We start from the raw sequence: 22,144 nt of genomic DNA on the forward strand, positions 1-22,144 counted from the left end.
TTACTGTTTTTAAATGCCTTTGTCTGAATGTCTTTCATTTTTGTAAAGCACCTTGACATTCCTTGTGTTGAAAGGTGCTATATAAATAATCTTGCCTTGCCTTGCCTTGCCTTGCCTTGCCTTGCCTTTAGCTTAGCGGTGGTGACGTGAAGTCATGTGACCGTGCTGTAGTTCCTTTATAGCCCAACATTTGCCACCTTTAGCTTAGCGGTGGTGACGTGAAGTCATGTGACCGTGCTGTAGTTCCTTTATAGCCCAACATTTGCCACCTTTAGCTTAGCGGTGGTGACGTGAAGTCAAGTGACCGTACTGTAGTTTCTTTATAGCCCAACATTTGCCACCTTTAGCTTAGCGGTGGTGAAGTGAAGTCATGTGACCGTACTGTAGTTCCTTTATAGCCCAACATTTGCCACCTTTAGCTTAGCGGTGGTGACGTGAATTCATGTGGCCGTGCTGATGAGTTGTGGTGTGTGTGTCTCACCTGTCTCACCTGGAGCTCCTGCAGATAGCCGGCGCCGCAACGCCTTTTTATAATCTGAAACACTGTCCTGCAGCGCTGCACGGCTTTCATTAAAGATCACTGTTTCTGTGCTACAGAGAAAACACCTATGGAAAATATAAAATAAACATTTTAGTTTAGGTGTTTTGGATGCATAAATACGAGTAGCATGACTTCCTATTAAACAGTCCAACCCTTTCACTTCAAAACTATGATATTTAAAGGCCAAAAACTTCATTTATAATAAAATAAATGTGAATGGCAGGCCTAGTTCCGACTTTAGGCGGCATCACATTTTTTTATAGTTTAATCATTTCTTTCTTGGCCCATGCTACACTATTTTGCTGAGTTTCATTAAAAGTGTTTCTGTGATCCTACAGACTGACAAACCAAACTGAAAACACTGTCAGAGTAATAAGAGTCATGAAACGATCCGTAAAAACCAAGTTCATAAGATTTTATTTAAATATTATTCTGGATGTAATCACTATTTACAGCCTTAATGCATTCAGACATTGAAATATAAGATGTATTTTGGAACAATGCAGTTCTTTGAAGCGTCATTTATAATAATATGATACACACTATGGGTCAGGGGTATTTCTGTAGATACACTGCTATCCAGTCGCTTCAACATAATCAACACCGTGTCATTTAGCATCCATTGAAGCGACTTTACTCTTACGAAACAGAGCCATAACCCTCTGCCGGACCTCTTTGATCTGCAGTCCGTAGATCAGAGCGTTCAGGGCGGGCAGGACCACGTTTAGCATGACGGACGCCACCTTCCTATGGGACGCCACCTGAGGGAAGCGGTGCAGAATGATGACGATGAAGCCGGACACCAGCAGGATGGCGTAGACGGCCAGGTGAGTGGCGCAGGTCTGCAGCGCTTTTCTGTTCAGAGTCTTGTTCTTACTGCGCAGACACACCATGGCGATCCTCAGGTAGGTGAGCGTGACGCTGCCGATGGACGAGCCCAGCAGGACCACGGTGTATCCGAGGCCGTAGATGTTGTTGATGAGCACGCTCTCACAGGACAGCTTGAACAAGGAGGCGTTATTGCAGGAGAAGGAGTGGACAATAATCCACCTGCAGCGAGACAGACGCACACTGAGGCCGATGAGGATCCCCACCAAGGGGAGGGGGATCACCCACGCCCACACGGACAGAACCAGCACCATCCTGTGGGTCATGATGGTGGCGTAGCGCAGAGGGTTGCAGATGGCCGCGTAGCGATCGAACGCCATAATCATGAGCACGGTGTGAGAGGCGCTGGAATGGAGGTGGACGCAGAAGGCCTGGACGACGCAGTCCATGTACCGGATGACCCGCTGCGAGTGTGGCGTCAGGAGGTCCCGCAGAACATGAGGGATGATGATGGTGGCCCCGAACACATCGTTGATGCTCATGTTGCACAGCAGGAGGTACATGGGCTGGTGGAGGCCGCTGCTCCTTAAGATCAGCACCACCAGGCCGATGTTGGACACCATGATGAAGAAGTATACGATTAGGAGGAGGATGAAGCAAGGAATATAAGACTGGGAGGGGATATTGAACCCCTCTAGGATCAGGATATCTTTACCAAAAGTGCTGTTTTCCATAGCTTTCTATCATGTAGCAATACAGGCTTTTATATGTTAAAAGTTATATAGAGTTGCAGTTGCAGAAAATCAAAGACATGTACCTGAAGATCTTTGAAAAAAAGTCTTAATAAAGTGACTACAATGATTCTAAATATGCCCACATCACATAACAATGACTCGCTGTAAATAAGACGCATACATTCTGTTTTTTGAAGAAACAGAAGCACTGAACATATTAAGTCACCATGTGTTCAAAGTCAACATCTACTTCAGTTCATTAAATGGTTGATTCACCTAAAATGAAAATAGACAATTTTAAATGGTATTTCAATATTGGATGAAGTTACGCAATGAAGAGTTGTTCCTGAAGGCCGTTAGTTATTGACAGTAACATAGACACTGGTTCTGCAAAGGCAACATGTTCATGTTAAGCTCAACATAGAACAGGTTTCAGATCAGTACAAAACTCCAATGAAAACCTTTAAATGGGGAGAAAATGTGAATTACCTGAAGATGATTAAATAAAGTCTTAATAAAGTTACCACACTGAATCCAAATGATTTCACATCACAATAACAATGACTCGCTGTAAATTGGACGCATACATTTTGTTATGTTGCAGAAATAGAGACACTTAACATAATAAGTCACCATGTCTACCAAGTCAACATCTACATCAGTTCATTAAATGGTTGATTCACCTAAAATGAAAAAAGACAATTTGAAATGGTATTTCAATATTGGATGAAATTACACAATGAAGAGTTGTTCCTGAAGGCCGTTAGTTATTGACAGTAACATAGAGACTGATTCTGCAAAGACAACGTGTTCATGTTAAGCTCAACATAGAACAGGTTTCAGATCAGGAAAAAACTCCAACAACAACCTTGAAATGGGGAGAAAATGTGAAAGGAAACAGCAACAGAGGAGGGATCGCTCTTCCAGGACAGACAGATACATCCATGTTGAATAGTTTTCAACGTCATTTTTCAATGCTATGAGAAACAAAACAACACTTTACATTCTCCTATAATGCTTTAAAGTGAAGGCAGAAAGAAACACACCAACAAGACATGAGAATTGAAACTGTAGCTGGTTAAAATTGGGGTAAACCAACATTCGAAGGAAGCTTGAACACTGAGAAATCCTATAAACTGCTACAGTGAATAAAGGATATGTGAAAGTACATTCATTAATTAAGCACAATGTCTAACAGCAGCTGCTCAGACACAGTCCTGCCTCCACCTCCGAGCAGAAGTGAAGACTTTTATTTGGTGCATCGCGCGTTGATAGGTCAACGGTAACTTGGCAACAATGAAGCTTCATTATGTGTATCTAACGAAGGTTAATTCAAGATATTGGCAGGAAGGGTGGCTAAGACATATATGACTAAATATCTTAGGGTTTGCTCGTGTGTTGACCAAGCAGCAACTTCCGGTTCTAATAAATAAAGCCAACACGGCCTGGTGATCTTCAAATGGCCACTTTAGGGCTCTGAAAGTGAGATAATCCCCATTGACCCCCTTGTTAAAAGGCCCAACCCTATACAGCAGAAACAAACATGTTTGCAGCCTGGTGGAAGAAAACAAACGTTCTGGCCTATTTATGACAGCTCTACCGAGGTTTACATTTGTATATAACTTGCTTGTTTAATATAAATGTAATGATGCAGGAATAAGTCCTAAAACCTGTAAATTAGTCAGCATGTTGTAACCTTCAGTCCCCTGGTCTGTAGGTCGATGGTTTTTGGTTTTGGTTGTTATCCTGAAATAAGGTCTGTGGTTAACACAAGCTGAAGAGGTTAGAATTCTACGGCCTAAAATACGTCAGTAAATACCAGAGGTGGGGTCTCGAGTCACATGACTTTCCTTTTTTTAATTAAATATTTGCGTTCGTTTTTGTATTGAGATATTACGTTTAGTTTTTTCGAAATGTGATTGGGTGATTATAGCGCCGTGTGTGCAAACCTGGCAACTGTGGAGTCTATTTTTATATAACATTACAAGACTGATTCTTATTATTACATGATATGCTTATTATGCTCATGATATTGCTATGACTATAGAATAAATAGACACAATCACTAATCCCAGGTTCTGATGGGTTAGATACCAACGAGGGGAATAGTCAGAAGAAAGTTTGGCTTGCAATATCGAAAGTAGCAAGGTCGAGTGCAGAGACTGAGAGAACACAAAGAGGTGGTCAGAACGGCACATCGCACCGGCCTTGACTCTGTATGGGAGCCGCGCTCCCCCGCAGAGCTAGGAAGCAACATTATGGTTTCCCACTATATCTGAAGAAATGTTAGAGAAAACAAATGAGTATGATGGTGCCAGAGTAGGGAGGGACTTCCACAGGCCGGCCGAATGCTGATTGGAGGATCGTGTTGCCAAGAGATTTTATCTGAGTCTGCGCACCGACCAAAGAGAACCAAGTCTAAACCGCGCTATCTCTTCAGCTATTCTTGACCAATCATAAATGTACGGGCAACGCCCTGTGTAATAAAATGTATTGTCGCACGAGGTTCAAGGCTCTTGACGGATTTGGTGGTTACAGATTACAGCTTTGCTGCCTGTGATTCCCAAAGACGTGACGAGTCCTTGGCCAAGTAAAATATATCTTTCACTCTCTTAACAATACATAGTTAAACTTAGAAGTTGTCTGTCTTTTCTGGAATTCTGAACCCAACACAACCCAGGAGTGTCAGTTAACATGGCAGCGGCTAGCTTTACTCCAAAAATAGTCAAGTTTTGATTCAAGGATTATGTTGTTGATGACGCGACTAAGAAAAGAACAGCGGTATGAAGGGTCTGCAGCATAAAGATCGGTGACAGGACCACCACAGTCCACAACATCCAACTTCATTCGTCACTACAAAAAAACCCACGGAGAAAGGTAGGCTTCGTGGATGTGTTGTGTTAGCCAGAAAGCTAACGTTAAGTTTAAGCTACGTTAGACTTGGTTTTAAATTGATTAAGCAAAGAGAAGACAAAACGGTAAATGAACACTAGAACCGACAAGGGATATCTTTTTTTACTGACAGGCTGTCAGGAGAGAGAGAGAGGGAGAGGAAAAGAGATGCCTCGTTTATTTCCCCTGTGTTATTATCAGAAGTTACTGTAAACTTTTGAATAATGTAGTTCATCTACTATATACTATAATTTGGAATTGAAATTTGTCCGACAGTCTTTCTTCTCTGATATCATTGCCAAAAACAAAAACAACGCACGTGCCTTGTTCGCTACCGTCGACAGACTAACTAACCCCCCAGTGTCAGTAGCCTCTGAATTTCTATCCACCAGGGTGTGCAATGATTTTGCCTTCTTCACTGCATCAGGAACAGCAAATATGTTGTCTCTGTGTCCACCTAATATCAACTCAGACATCATGACACAATTCCATCAGATTAATGATAAAAACCGAGAGGACATTATACAACTTTTGAAATCCTCCTCTTGCTGCCTTGATATTATTCCAACAAGATTTTTTTCAAAGATGTTTTGCCTTGCATGGCCTCAGATCTACTTCATATACAGATGTAGCACCCCAGATAGGACTCACATGGGTGTGTCCCAGTCAAAAGCCCAGCGGATGCCAGTGGCTGGGGGTGTTGCCAAATTGCTAGAGGGCGTTGCCCAATTTCCCCATGTGTTCAATTACAGGATTTAACCAAGAGATGGCGCTTCATTCACAAAATACACAATGGGTGTTGTAGAAACATCAATATTTTAGATCAAATAAAGTATATAGTTTGCTTTATGCAGTATATTTCTTGTAATATTGTTGGGGTGTTTTTACACAGTACAGTAGATTGAAGTAAATCAATTTATACATTAAGATAAGATAAAATGGATCTTAATTAATCCCGTGGGGAAATTCAGTAGTTCAAACAGCAACAGGGTGAGAGTGAAAAACAGGACAGCACAGATTCATACAGATTAATACAATCAAAAATAAGATGAGTGATACAAATAATATTAATGAGAAACTATGAAATAAGAAATGAATAAAACTAAAATGTAATTATCATATCATATATTATAATGTATTGTATTATTAAGTAATATCATACATTAACCCCATTATAGTAGATGCCACATTGAATGGATGAACACATGTAGGCTATGCATCAATAATTACAACAGAGTATTTCTAAATACAAGTTGTAAAAATACTTATATGTATTTAATATTAACCCTTTGGAGTCGACCGTCACGCCGGCGTGATCAGATCACATGACCTGTTCAAGCCGGTGCCGCATAAAAACAACAGTCCGGACAACATTGCCGTGTGTTTCTGTCGTGTGTTTACTGGCTTGAAACTATATCCCAGTCTTTGTTTCATGCAAAAATACCCAGTAAACACGGAGATACGATGATATAAAGTTAATACATTTCAAAAGTATGAAAAATGGAAGCACATTTTTGAATATATTCGCCGTATTTGATCATTTCACGAAATGTAAAATACTGGAAACTGTAGATCCTGCTCAACAGGATGTATATGTGTATTTCTGTCGAAAGTACTTGCTTGAAACTATATGCCAGTCTTTGTTTCATGCAAAAATACCCAATAAACACGGACATACGATGATATAAAGTTAATACAGATATATTTCAGAAGTATGAATAATGGAAGCACATATTTTAATATCTTCACCGTATTTTATCATTTTACGAAACGGAAAATACTGGAAACTGTAGATTCTGCTCAACAGGATGTATTTACCAGGGAGGGGGTGAGGTAATCAGGTTTGTGTACATAATGTGTATATATATATATATATTTGTATTATATTTATAATAACACTTTTGCCTTATCAGAATGAAATCCCATGCTACCTCAATCAAACTTTCACATTATCATAGTGACATCCCATGTATATATTTACAGCTTTTAAATGGTTTCGTTGTGTATGTTTGTGTTATGAAAAATAATGTAATTTTCAAAACGTTTTTTTTTTGTGATTTTGGCTCCAAAATGTTCATATAGTAGAAGATCACTGCTCTAAACAAAGTCAAAAATCCTACATCCAAACGAAATAAATATAATTAATTATGATGAATACGTTAAGTCTTGTTCATTGTTTTTCACTTTTATTAAATGTTTGATATTTCCGGTGGAAATGGTGGACTATCGGACATTCAAAATGCAGCACATTTTCACTCTTACACACGGATATTCTCCTTTTGCTCTCATGCGAAATCTACTAAAACAAAGTATGTCATGTATATTTAGTTTTCGTTGAAGAGACGAGACGGACTAAGGTGTTAATGGTGGACTATCGGACATTCAAAATGTAGCATATTTCCCCCAAGTGTCTGTCAAAATGCATTTTACGTTTTTAACTTGCAATATCATTATTTCCGCTCTCTTCAGTCCAGAAGAGCGATCTCCCTGTGTCTCTCTGTGTGCGGGGGATCACAGAAGGGGGGGGGGGGGGGGGGGGGGAGAGCTGTGGAATTTGACTCCACACATTCCGATGGCCAATTAGTTTTAAACAAAGAGTCCCCAACATACAGCATATGAAACATGGGGGGTTGGGGCTGGTGAACGGTATCTTAGCATATTCATACACACTGTTAATACTGCACACTGGCTGATATCTAGTGTATTCATATCCCTCATCACTGTTTATTCATCATTCAATTAATTCTATATTTTATTCTGTAGATTGTGAACATTACTTTTCACTTTACTGCTTGTTGCTCCTGGTTAGAAGCTGCATTTTGTTGTCTCAGTACCTGTAATCTGTGCAATAACAATAAAGTTCAATCTAATCTTGAGCAGGAACTAATGTAGGCTATTTACTTAGTAGGCCTACATATCTGACATTAACGATTAAACACGTTTGTGCATTCTTTATGAATGCAAACCGAGTCATTTCGTTTATTTTTAACGAAATAAATGTGATTTAATCCACATAATTTACTGTGTTAATTGTTTACTGTAGTATTGTATAACTTGAAGGTGCCTGATGTGAACATTTCCAGAATGTATTGTCTTAACTTTTTAAATGCCTCTGTGATGTGCTGCTACTCATTTCCCCTCGGGGTCTAATAAACGAATACTATGACATTAACGATTAAACACATTTGTCCATTTACACCTTCCTTTTTTCCCGTCAAGAGTTTGAATTGGAGAAAGGTAATCGATGGTGCTTTTATAGCCTATTGCATAATAACTGTGTGATTTATATTGCTTTTCAAATGAGAACATGCAGATATTAAACTCATAAAATAAATGGTAGACATATTAGTACTCTTAGTGCCAAGTTGTCTCAGACAATCTGCTTTTCCTAATGTGGGACAGTTCTGTGCAAAATGTGGGACACTGAAAAGTGTATATTAAAAAGCCTCAGTCACCTTCATTCATGTAATACAAAAATATCAGGCCAGTAACACTCAAAGCTACAGTAAATGTGCAATACCATGCTATGTTACTATTTATAATGTTATTGTTGTTACAACAGAAGATGTTTTTATTTAAATTGAAGTTAAATGCATCAATCTGGTGCACTGAGTACAAAATTAAGAGATTTGTGGATACGGCTCTCAACACTCATATGAAACAGAACAGTTCTTACAATGTGTGTTGGAAGGTATTACATTACTATGAATATTTTATTGTGTAAACACACAGCTGATCACCTGAGAGCTGCCGTTTCATTCAGAGCGTTTAAAAAAAATAGCGGTCTGATTTCAACAACTCAATGTGTGATTATTATAGCAGTAATATTAGACACTAATAATACAATAAACTATTAACACTACATATTATTGTTTGTGTCAGAGAATATTTTAAGGATATCTCTTTTTGTTTTAAGATGCTCAGTTCTTTTTACCTGTGCTCTGTCTGTAACTAGAGGAGGACAAAGGTCAAAGAGGTCTTCTGCTTTCCTGTGGGTGAGGGGTTTAAAGGCACATGCAGAGTTGCATATAGAGATGTCTTTGTTTTTAGGGTCTGGTGTTGATTACCAGAGGTGGGAAAATAGGCCACTCCTTATGGATATACAGACCATGTATTTGAGTTATGTCTTCAGAGATTGCAAGGTGGCTCACATGAAAATGTGACTATGCTGTGTAATCTCTCCCGGCCGTTGGATCTCTCAATAAATCCCAGTGTTTGACATTCAGAATTCCTGCTCCTCCCGTGTCTCTCTGAGTCCTGATTTCCATTGCAACAGAAGTTTCCCTTACAGTTTGCACGTGGGATTAGGATGATCGGGAGTTAGAGCCGCTGCATTTTCCTCCGGTCGGATGTGATATAAAAACAAAGCGATTATTTTTGTTGTTGTAAACTCACGTGGATTACATTTAGTGCATTCATTTCAACTCACGAACATATGACAGGCCTACATTAAATGTGACCCGCTCTATCGAAATCAGTCGGAAGTCGCAACGGCTCATTTCAGAATAACCGTGGATTTACGTAAAAAACTATTTTTTCAAGGTTCGGGTGTTTTGTTTGATTTTAAACAAACCAAGTCTTGGCTTTCAGAATATGAAACTTGTATTTCCAAAATCACACGATAAGTACATTTTTGAAGCTTGTGAAGGGACGAAGACAGGCACCTCTCACTCGCACTCTGCTCTTCCAGCAGCGCCGCCCCCCCTCCCTCCGGCTGACATTATGAACGTAAGAGTATAGTAATCATAGATAACACGGCAGGGTCCGTTACAGTTTGTTTTCATCTGATTTCAAATAAACAAAGTATTGGCTTTCAGAATATTACACTTGTTTCGGCAAATTCAGATGATAAATATAACTTTGAAGCTTGTAACGGCATAATTACAAGCGGAGAACGGAGTAATTTAACGCCACAGCAGGCACAACAACAGCCGGTGTTTCTCGTGAGGGTTTTCCCCGGGAAACAAACACAATACACACAAACGCAAAAATACACAAACACACACGCACACACACGTATACATGTACACTCGCGAGCTTCCCCTCCAAACGAAAATATCTTCCCTCCGTAGTATTTTGATCATTTGCTCCACTAATAATCAATCAGAACGATGGATTCCAGAGAAGAGGAAACTTTAAAGGCCTTTTTCTCAAAATGAGGACTCGGTGACAGTCATTATATAATGTGACATATTTCGCTTAATATTTGGAGTACAAAAACAATCCTGATATCATTAGAAAGCTAGGAATATCCTCTTTCCAACAGTGTATAGACTCAAAATGTGTCTTCGGGTCAATGCGACTGATTTCGATGGAGCAGGTCACAAATGATCGCGAGGATGACGATTGAAAATCGTTTGTTTGACCCTGGATGCATTTCCTGATCTAAAAACATAGCGATGGTTTTGTACTTACACCAACGTGAATTAAACCTTATTTTGTTAAATAAAAACATGGTGATGTTTAGTAAATGATTACATGTCTCTTACTTAGCACAGAATATGATCCTATCCGTGACATATGGATCTTAACAAATATCCGCTATATCAGATACCTGTAGATCAGCTGTTTATTTCACATGAGTTCCAGTGTGGCAGGTTTTCACAGCTCCCCCTGGTGGATCCATGATCCATTGCAGCTGGTTTCATTATAATTAAATGTATTTATCAAGGGGGCGTTTCAAATCCTGCGGGGGGATTTCCTTTTCAGCAGGGGCCCACCCCGTGCCGATCACGGACCCGCACGGGTAGGCGTCTGAAACGAAGCGCTACATCTGTAGTAAACAAATCTCTTCACTCAGGTATTTTTCCACAGGCCCTGGAAACTGCAGTCATTAAACCGCTCTTAAAAAAGAATAATCTAGATGCTTCAGTAATGAACAATTACAGGCCCATATCAAACCTGCCATTTCTAGGTAAAATCATTGAAAAAGTAGTCTTTCAACAGTTAAGTAATTTCTTGCATTTAAATAGTTGTTTCGATGTGTTCCAGTCAGGATTTTGTCCAAACCACAGCACTGAGACTGCTCTTTAAAGGTCTTCAATGACATCCACTTAAACACAGACAGTGGCAGAACTTCAGTGTTAGTATTATTAGATCTCAGTGCTGCGTTTGACACTGTTGACCACAGCATATTACTAGACCGACTGGAAAACTGGGTGGGACTTTCGGAAACAGTTCTAAATTGGTTTGAATCCTACTTAAAGGACAGAAACAACTTTGTTTCTATAGGTAAATACACATCTGAGTTGACACTTATGACATGTGGGGTTCCTCAAGGCTTCTTGGGGCCTCTTCTCTTTAACATGTACATGCTACCACTGGCTCAGATAATGAAAAACAACAAAATAAGTTATCATAGCTATGCGGATGACACACAAATGTAGATAACCATTTCACCAGGAGACTATGCTCCAATTCAAACACTGAGTAAGTGCATCAACAGTCACATTAAAACAGTTACTAAATCAGCCTAATATCACCTAAAGAATATATCTAGGATTAAAAGACTAATGTCACAGCAGGATTTGGAAAAACTTGTCCATGATTTTATCTTCAGTAGACTGGACTACTGTAATGGTGTCTTCACAGGTCTCACTAAAAAATATATTAGAAAGCTGCAGCTGATTCAGAACGCCGCTGCTCGAGTCCTCACTAACACTAAGAAAGTGGATCACATCACTCCTGTTCTGAAGCCCAACATTTTCCACCTTTAGCTTAGCGGTGGTGAAGTGAAGTCATGTGACCGTACTGTAGTTCCTTTATAGGCCAACATTTGCCACCTTTAGCTTAGCGGTGGTGAAGTGAAGTCATGTGACCGTGCTGTAGTTCATTTATAGCCCAACATTTGCCACCTTTAGCTTAGCGGTGGTGAAGTGAAGTCATGTGGCCGTGCTGAAGAGTTGTGGTGTATGTGTCTCACCTGTCTCACCTGGAGCTCCTGCAGATAGCCGGCGCCGCAATGCCTTTTTATAATCTGAAACACTGTCCTGCAGCGCTGCACGGCTTTCATTAAAGATCACTGTTTCTGTGCTACAGAGAAAACACCTATGGAAAATATAAAATAAACATTTTAGTTTAGCTGTTTTGGATGCATAAATACGAGTAGCATGACTTCCTATTAAACAGTCCAACCCTTTCACTTCAAAACTATGATATTTAAAGGCCAAAACCTTCATTTATAATAAAATAAATGTGAATGGCAGGCCTAGTTCCGACTTTAGGCGGTATCACATTTTTTATAGTTTAATCATTTCTTTCTTGGCCCATGCTAAACTCTTTTGCTGAGTTTCATTAAAAGTGTTTATGTGATCCTACAGACTGACAAACCAAACTGAAAACACTGTCAGAGTAATAAGAGTCATGAAACGATCCGTAAAAACCAAGTTCATAAGATTTTATTTAAATATTATTCTGGATGTAATCACTATTTACTGCCTTAATGCATTCAGACATTGAAAAATAAGATGTATTTTGGAACAATGCAGTTCTTTGAAGCGTCATTTATAATAACATGATACACACTATGGGTCAGGGGTATTTCTGTAGATACACTGCTATCCAGTCACTTCAACATAATCAACACCGTGTCATTTAGCATCCATTGAAGCGACTTTACTCTTACGAAACAGAGCCATAACCCTCTGCCGGACCTCTTTGATCTGCAGGCCGTAGATCAATGCGTTCAGGGCGGGAAGCACCACGAGTACCATGACCGACGCCACCTGCCTGTGGGACGCCAGCTGAGGGAAGCGGTGCAAAATGATGATGATGAAGCCGGACACCAGCAGGATGGCGTAGACGGCCAGGTGAGTGGCGCAGGTCTGCAGCGCTTTTCTGTTCAGAGTCTTGTTCTTACTGCGCAGACACACCATGGCGATCCTCAGGTAGGTGAGCGTGACGCTGCCGATGGACGAGCCCAGCAGGACCACGGTTTATCCGAGGCCGTAGATGTTGTTGATGAGCACGCTCTCACAGGACAGCTTGAACAAGGAGGCGTTATTGCAGGAGAAGTGGACAATATTCCACCTGCAGCGAGACAAACGCACACTGAGTCCGATGAGGATCCCCACCAAGGGGAGGGGGATCACCCACGCCCACACGGACATAACCAGCACCATCCTGTGGGTCATGATGGTGGCGTAGCGCAGAGGGTTGCAGATGGCCACGTAGCGATCGAACGCCATGATCATGAGCACGGTGTGAGAGGCGCTGGCGTGGAGGTGGACGCAGAAGGCCTGGGCGACGCAGTCCATGTACCGGATGACCCGCTGCGAGTCCGGCGTGAGGAGGTCCCGCAGAACATGAGGGATGATGATGGTGGCCCCGAACACATCGTTGATGCTCATGTTGCACAGCAGGAGGTACATGGGCTGGTGGAGGCCGCTGCTCCTTAAGATCAGCACCACCAGGCCGATGTTGGACACCATGATGAAGAAGTATACGATTAGCAGGAGGATGAAGCAAGGAATATAAGACTGGGAGGGGATATTGAACCCCTCTAGGATCAGGATATCTTTACCAAAAGTGCTGTTTTCCATAGCTTTCTATCATGTAGCAATACAGGCTTTTATATGTTAAAAGTTATATAGAGTTACAGTTGCAGAAAATCAAAGACATGTACCTGAAGATCTTTGAAAAAAAGTCTTAATAAAGTGACTACAATGATTCTAAATATGCCCACATCACATAACAATGACTCGCTGTAAATAAGACGCATACATTCTGTTTTTTGAAGAAACAGAAGCACTTAACATATTAAGTCACCATGTCTACCAAGTCAACATCTACATCAGTTCATTAAATGGTTGATTCACCTAAATTGAAGAAAGACCATTTAAAATGGTATTTCAATATTGGATGAAGTTACACAATGAAGAGTTGTTCCTGAAGGCCGTTAGTTATTGACAGTAACATAGACACTGATTCTGCAAAGACAACATGTTAATGTTAAGCTCAACATAGAACAGGTTTCAGATCAGGAAAAAACTGCAACAACAACAACAACAACAACAACCTTGAAATGGGGAGAAAATGTGAAAGGAAACAGCAACAGAGGAGGGATCCCTCTTCCAGGACAGACAGATACATCCATGTTGAATAGTTTTCAATGTCATTTTTCAATTCTATGAGAAACAAAACAAAACTTTACATTCTCCTATAATGCTTTAAAGTGAAGGCAGAAAGAAACACACCAACAAGACATGAGAATTGTAGCTGGTTAAAATTGGGGTAAACCAACATTCGAAGGAAGCTTGAACACTGAGAAATCCTATAAACTGCTACAGTGAATAAAGGATATGTGAAAGTACATTCATTAATTAAGCACAATGTCTAACAGCAGCTGCTCAGACACAGTCCTGCCTCCACCTCCGAGCAGAAGTGAAGACTTTTATTTGGTGCATCGCCTGTTGATAGGTCAACGGTAACTTGGCAACAATGAAGCTTCATTATGTGTATCTAACGAAGGTTAATTCAAGATATTGGCAGGAAGGGTGGCTAAGACATATATGACTAAATATCTTAGGGTTTGCTCGTGTGTTGACCAAGCAGCAACTTCCCGTTCTAATAAATAAAGCCAACACGGCCTGGTGATCTTCAAATGGCCACTTTAGGGCTCTGAAAGTGAGATAATCCCCATTGACCCCCTTGTTAAAAGGCCCAACCCTATACAGCAGAAACAAACATGTTTGCAGCCTGGTGGAAGAAAACAAACGTTCTGGCCTATTTATGACAGCTATACCGAGGTTTACATTTGTATATAACTTGCTTGTTTAATATAAATGTAATGATGCAGGAATAAGTCCTAAAACCTGTAAATTAGTCAGCATGTTGTAACCTTCAGTCCCCTGGTCTGTAGGTCAATGTTTTTTGGTTTTGGTTGTTATCCTGAAATAAGGTCTGTGGTTAACACAAGCTGAAGAGGTTAGAATTCTACGGCCTAAAATACGTCAGTAAATACCAGAGGTGGGGTCTCGAGTCACATGACTTTCCTTTTTTTAATTAAATATTTGCGTTTGTTTTTGTATTGAGATATTACATTTAGTTTATTCGAAATGTGATTGGGTGATTATAGCGCCGTGTGTGCAAACCTGGCAACTGTGGAGTCTATTTTTATATAACATTACAAGACTGATTCTTATTATTACATGATATGCTTATTATGCTCATGATATTGCTATGACTATAGAATAAATAGACACAATCACTAATCCCAGGTTCTGATGGGTTAGATACCAACGAGGGGAATAGTCAGAAGAAAGTTTGGCTTGCAATATCGAAAGTAGCAAGGTCGAGTGCAGAGACTGAGAGAACACAAAGAGGTGGTCAGAACGGCACATCACACCGGCCTTGACTCTGTATGGGAGCCGCTCCCCCGCAGAGCTAGGAAGCAACATTATGGTTTCCCACTATATCTGAAGAAATGTTAGAGAAAACAAATTAGTATGATGGTGCCAGAGTAGGGAGGGACTTCCACAGGCCGGCCGAATGCTGATTGGAGGATCGTGTTGCCAAGAGATTTTATCTGAGTCTGCGCACCGACCAAAGAGAACCAAGTCTAAACCGCGCTATCTCTTCAGCTATTCTTGACCAATCATAAATGTACGGGCAACGCCCTGTGTAATAAAATGTATTGTCGCACGAGGTTCAAGGCTCTTGACGGATTTGGTGGTTACAGATTACAGCTTTGCTGCCTGTGATTCCCAAAGATGTGACGAGTCCTTGGACAAGTAAAATATATCTTTCACTCTCTTAACAATACATAGTTAAACTTAGAAGTTGTCTGTCTTTTCTGGAATTCTGAACCCAACACAACCCAGGAGTGTCAGTTAACATGGAAGCGGCTAGCTTTACTCCAAAAATAGTCAAGTTTTGATTCAAGGATTATGTTGTTGATGACGCGACTAAGAAAAGAACAGCGGTATGAAGGGTCTGCAGCATAAAGATCGGTGACAGGACCACCACAGTCCACAACTCCAACTTCATTCGTCACTACAAAAAAACCCACGGAGAAAGGTAGGCTTCGTGGATGTGTTAGCCAGAAAGCTAACGTTAAGTTTAAGCTACGTTAGACTTGGTTTTAAATTGATTAAGCAAAGAGAAGACAAAACGGTAAATGAACACTAGAACCGACAAGGGATATATTTTTTTACTAATCCTGATAGTGACAGGCTGTCAGGAGAGAGAGAGAGGGAGAGGAAAAGAGATGCCTCGTTTATTTCCCCTGTGTTATTATCAGAAGTTACTGTAAACTTTTGAATAATGTAGTTCATCTACTATATACTATAATTTGGAATTGAAATTTGTCCGACAGTCTTTCTTCTCTGATATCATTGCCAAAAACAAAAACAACGCACGTGCCTTGTTCGCTACCGTCGACAGACTAACTAACCCCCCAGTGTCAGTAGCCTCTGAATTTCTATCCACCAGGGTGTGCAATGATTTTGCCTTCTTCACTGCATCAGGAACAGCAAATATGTTGTCTCTGTGTCCACCTAATATCAACTCAGACATCATGACACAATTCCATCAGATTAATGATAAAAACCGAGAGGACATTATACAACTTTTGAAATCCTCCTCTTGCTGCCTTGATATTATTCCAACAAGATTTTTTTCAAAGATGTTTTGCCTTGCATGGCCTCAGATCTACTTCATATACAGATGTAGCACCCCAGATAGGACTCACATGGGTGTGTCCCAGTCAAAAGCCCAGCGGATGCCAGTGGCTGGGGGTGTTGCCAAATTGCTAGAGGGCGTTGCCCAATTTCCCCATGTGTTCAATTACAGGATTTAACCAAGAGATGGCGCTTCATTCACAAAATACACAATGGGTGTTGTAGAAACATCAATATTTTAGATCAAATAAAGTATATAGTTTGCTTTATGCAGTATATTTCTTGTAATATTGTTGGGGTGTTTTTACACAGTACAGTAGATTGAAGTAAATCAATTTATACATTAAGATAAGATAAAATGGATCTTAATTAATCCCGTGGGGAAATTCAGTAGTTCAAACAGCAACAGGGTGAGAGTGAAAAACAGGACAGCACAGATTCATACAGATTAATACAATCAAAAATAAGATGAGTGATACAAATAATATTAATGAGAAACTATGAAATAAGAAATGAATAAAACTAAAATGTAATTATCATATCATATATTATAATGTATTGTATTATTAAGTAATATCATACATTAACCCCATTATAGTAGATGCCACATTGAATGGATGAACACATGTAGGCTATGCATCAATAATTACAACAGAGTATTTCTAAATACAAGTTGTAAAAATACTTATATGTATTTAATATTAACCCTTTGGAGTCGACCGTCACGCCGGCGTGATCAGATCACATGACCTGTTCAAGCCGGTGCCGCATAAAAACAACAGTCCGGACAACATTGCCGTGTGTTTCTGTCGTGTGTTTACTGGCTTGAAACTATATCCCAGTCTTTGTTTCATGCAAAAATACCCAGTAAACACGGAGATACGATGATATAAAGTTAATACATTTCAAAAGTATGGAAGCACATTTTTGAATATATTCGCCGTATTTGATCATTTCACGAAATGTAAAATACTGGAAACTGTAGATCCTGCTCAACAGGATGTATATGTGTATTTCTGTCGAAAGTACTTGCTTGAAACTATATGCCAGTCTTTGTTTCATGCAAAAATACCCAATAAACACGGACATACGATGATATAAAGTTAATACAGATATATTTCAGAAGTATGAATAATGGAAGCACATATTTTAATATCTTCACCGTATTTGATCATTTTACGAAACGGAAAATACTGGAAACTGTAGATTCTGCTCAACAGGATGTATTTACCAGGGAGGGGGTGAGGTAATCAGGTTTGTGTACATAATGTGTATATATATATATATTTGTATTATATTTATAATAACTCTTTTGCCTTATCAGAATGAAATCCCATGCTACCTCAATCAAACTTTCACATTATCATAGTGACATCCCATGTATATATTTCCAGCTTTTAAATGGTTTCGTTGTGTATGTTTGTGTTATGAAAAATAATATAATTTTCAAAACGTTTTTTTTTTGTGATTTTGGCTCCAAAATGTTCATATAGTAGAAGATCACTGCTCTAAACAAAGTCAAAAATCCTACATCCAAACGAAATAAATATAATTAATTATGATGAATACGTTAAGTCTTGTTCATTGTTTTTCACTTTTATTAAATGTTTGATATTTCCGGTGGAAATGGTGGACTATCGGACATTCAAAATGCAGCACATTTTCACTCTTACACACGGATATTCTCCTTTTGCTCTCATGCGAAATCTACTAAAACAAAGTATGTCATGTATATTTAGTTTTCGTTGATGAGATGAGACGGACTAAGGTGTTAATGGTGGACTATCGGACATTCAAAATGTAGCATATTTCCCCCAAGTGTCTGTCAAAATGCATTTTACGTTTTTAACTTGCAATATCATTATTTCCGCTCTCTTCACTCCAGAAGAGCGATCTCCCTCTGTGTCTCTCTGTGTGCGGGGGATCACAGGAGGGGGGGGGGGGGGGAGAGCTGTGGAATTTGACTCCACACATTCCGATGGCCAATTAGTTTTAAACAAAGAGTCCCCAACATACAGCATAGGAAACATGGGGGGTTGGGGCTGGTGAACAGTATGGTCCTACCGTTTTCATACTTTATATATCTTAGCATATTCATACACACTGTTAATACTGCTCACTGGCTGATATCTAGTGTATTCATACCCCTCATCACTGTTTATTCATCATTCAATTCATTCTATATTTTATTCTGTAGATTGTGAACATTACTTTTCACTTTACTGCTTGTTGCTCCTGGTTAGAAGCTAAACTGCATTTTGTTGTCTCAGTACCTGTAATCTGTGCAATAACAATAAAGTTCAATCTAATCTTGAGCAGGAACTAATGTAGGCTATTTACTTAGTAGGCCTACATATCTGACATTAACGATTAAACACGTTTGTGCATCCTTTATGAATGCAAACCGAGTCATTTCGTTTATTTTTAACGAAATAAATGTGATTTAATCCAAATAATTTACTGTGTTAATTGTTTACTGTAGTATTGTATAACTTGAAGGTGCCTGATGTGAACATTTCCAGAATGTCTTAACTTTTTAAAAGCCTCTGTGATGTGCTGCTACCCATTTCCCCTCGCGGACTAATAAACGAATACTATGACATTAACGATTAAACACATTTGTGCATTCTTTATGGATGCAAACCGAGTCAAGCCGACGCTAATAAATGAATACTATATATTGAACGTCTATTGAATGGCCTTTGTATGTATACAGTACAGTATAGCCCAACCATTTACACATTCCTTTTTTCCCGTCAAGAGTTTGAATTGGAGAAAGGTAATCGATGGTGCTTTTATAGCCTATTGCATAATAACTGTGTGATTTATATTGCTTTTCAAATGAGAACATGCAGATATTAAACTCATAAAAGAAATGGTAGACATATTAGTACTCTTAGTGCCAAGTTGTCTCAGACAATCTGCTTTTCCTAATGTGGGACAGTTCTGTGCAAAATGTGGGACACTGAAAAGTCTATATTAAAAAGCCTCAGTCACCTTCATTCATGTAATAAAAAAATATCAGGCCAGTAACACTCAAAGCTACAGTAAATGTGCAATACCATGCTATGCTACTATTTATAATGTTATTGTTGTTACAACAGAAGATGTTTTTATTTAAATTGAAGTTAAATGCATCAATCTGGTGCACTGAGGGCAAAATTAGTAGATTTGTGGATACAGCTCTCAACACTCATATGAAACAGAACAGTTCTTACAATGTGTGTTGGAAGGTATTACATTACTATGCATATTTTATTGTGTAAACACACAGCTGATCACCTGAGAGCTGCCGTTTCATTTAGAGCGTTTAAAAAAAACGACGGTCTGATTTCAACAACTCAATGTGTGATTATTATAGCAGTAATATTAGACACTAATAATACAATAAACTATTAACACTACATATTATTGTTTGTGTCAGAGAATATTTTAAGGATATCTCTTTGTGTTTTAAGATTCTCAGTTCTTTTTACCTGTGCTCTGTCTGTAACTAGAGGAGGACAAAGGTCAAAGAGGTCTTCTGCTTTCCTGTGGGTGAGGGGTTTAAAGGCACATGCAGAGTTGCATATAGAGATGTCTTTGTTTTTAGGGTCTGGTGTTGATTACCAGAGGCGGGAAAATAGGCCACTCCTTATGGATATACAGACCATGTATTTGAGCTATGTCTTCAGAGATTGCAAGGTGGCTCACATGAAAATGTGACTATGCTGTGTAATCTCTCCCGGCCGTTGGATCTCTCAATAAATCCTAGTGTTTGACATTCAGAATTCCTGCTCCTCCCGTGTCTCTCTGAGTCCTGATTTCCATTGCAACAGAAGTTTCCCTTACAGTTTGCCCGTGGGATTAGGATGATCGGTAGTTAGAGCCGCTGCATTTTCCTCCGGTCGGATGTGATATAAAAACAAAGCGATTATTTTTGTTGTTTTAAACTCACGTGGATTAAATTTAGTGCATTCATTTACGTAAAAAAATATTTTTTCAAGGTTCGGGTGTTTTGTTTGATTTTAAACAAACCAAGTCTTGGCTTTCAGAATATGAAACTTTTATTTCCAAAATCACACGATAAGTACATTTTTGAAGCTTGTGAAGGGACGAAGACAGGCACCTCTCACTCGCACTCTGCTCTTCCAGCAGCGCCGCCCCCCCTCCCTCCGGCTGACATTATGAACGTAAGAGTATAGTAATCATAGATAACACGGCAGGGTCCGTTACAGTTTGTTTTCATCTGATTTCAATTAAACAGAGTCTTGGCTTTCAGAATATTACACTTGTTTCGGCAAATTCAGATGATAAATATAACTTTGAAGCTTGTAACGGCATAATTACAAGCGGAGAACGGAGTAATTTAACGCCACAGCAGGCACAACAACAGCCGGTGTTTCTCGTGAGGGTTTTCCCCGGGAAACAAACACAATACACACAAACGCAAAAATACACAAACACACACGCACACACACGTATACATGTACACTCGCGAGCTTCCCCTCCAAACGAAAATATCTTCCCTCCGTAGTATTTTGATCATTTGCTCCACTAATAATCAATCAGATCGATGGATTCCAGAGAAGAGGAAACTTTGAAGGACTCGGTGACAGTCATTATATAATGTGACATATTTCGCTTAATATTTGGAGTACAAAAACAATCCTGATATCATTAGAAAGCTAGGAATATCCTCTTTCCAACAGTGTATACAACTCAAAATGTGTCTTCGGGTCAATGCGACTGATTTCGATGGAGCAGGTCACAAATGATCGCGAGGATGACGATTGAAAATTGTTTGTTTGACCCTGGATGCATTTCCTGATCTAAAAACATAGCGATGGTTTTGTACTTACACCAACGTGAATTAAACATTATTTTGTTAAATAAAAACATGGTGATGTTTAGTAAATGATTACATGTCTCTTACTTAGCACAGAATATGATCCTATCCGTGACATATGGATCTTAGCAAATATCCGCTATATCAGATACCTGTAGATCAGCTGTTTATTTCACATGAGTTCCAGTGTGGCAGGTTTTCACAGCTCCCCCTGGTGGATCCATGATCCATTGCAGCTGGTTTCATTATAATTAAATGTATTTATCAAGGGGGCGTTTCAAATCCTGCGGGGGGTTTTCCTTTTCAGCAGGGGCCCACCCCATGCCGATCACGGACCCGCACGGGTAGGCGTCTGAAACGAAGCGCTACATCTGTAGTAAACAAATCTCTTCACTCAGGTATTTTTCCACAGGCCCTGAAAACTGCAGTCATTAAACCGCTCTTAAAAAAGAATAATCTAGATGCTTCAGTAATGAACAATTACAGGCCCATATCAAACCTCCCATTTCTAGGTAAAATCATTGAAAAAGTAGTCTTTCAACAGTTGAGTAATTTCTTGCATTTAAATAGTTGTTTCGATGTGTTCCAGTCAGGATTTCGTCCAAACCACAGCACTGAGACTGCTCTTTAAAGGTCTTCAATGACATCCACTTAAACACAGACAGTGGCAGAACTTCAGTGTTAGTATTATTAGATCTCAGTG

The 22,144-nt window shown here is 39.5% G+C and overlaps 1 protein-coding gene and 1 pseudogene across 1 annotated transcript; both read right to left on the minus strand.

Moving 5' to 3' along the window:
• Positions 1-1,149: 1,149 nt before the first annotated feature.
• LOC117458529 (olfactory receptor 5B17-like) lies at positions 1,150-2,103 on the minus strand. The gene has a single exon (XM_034099087.1). The coding sequence runs from the start codon at positions 2,101-2,103 to the stop codon at positions 1,150-1,152; it is 954 nt and encodes a 317-aa protein (XP_033954978.1).
• Positions 2,104-12,584: 10,481 nt separating this feature from the next.
• LOC117458530 (olfactory receptor 5B17-like) lies at positions 12,585-13,535 on the minus strand (annotated as a pseudogene).
• Between the last annotated feature and the right edge of the window lie 8,609 nt (positions 13,536-22,144).

Source organism: Pseudochaenichthys georgianus, chromosome 14 (assembly GCF_902827115.2).
Source record: "Pseudochaenichthys georgianus chromosome 14, fPseGeo1.2, whole genome shotgun sequence".
NCBI lineage: Eukaryota > Metazoa > Chordata > Actinopteri > Perciformes > Channichthyidae > Pseudochaenichthys > Pseudochaenichthys georgianus.

What these genes read in the sequence shown, in the direction of transcription:
- LOC117458529 (XM_034099087.1), bottom strand. Translation starts at nt 2,103, where the DNA reads ATGGAAAACAGCACTTTTGGTAAAGATATCCTGATCCTAGAGGGGTTC.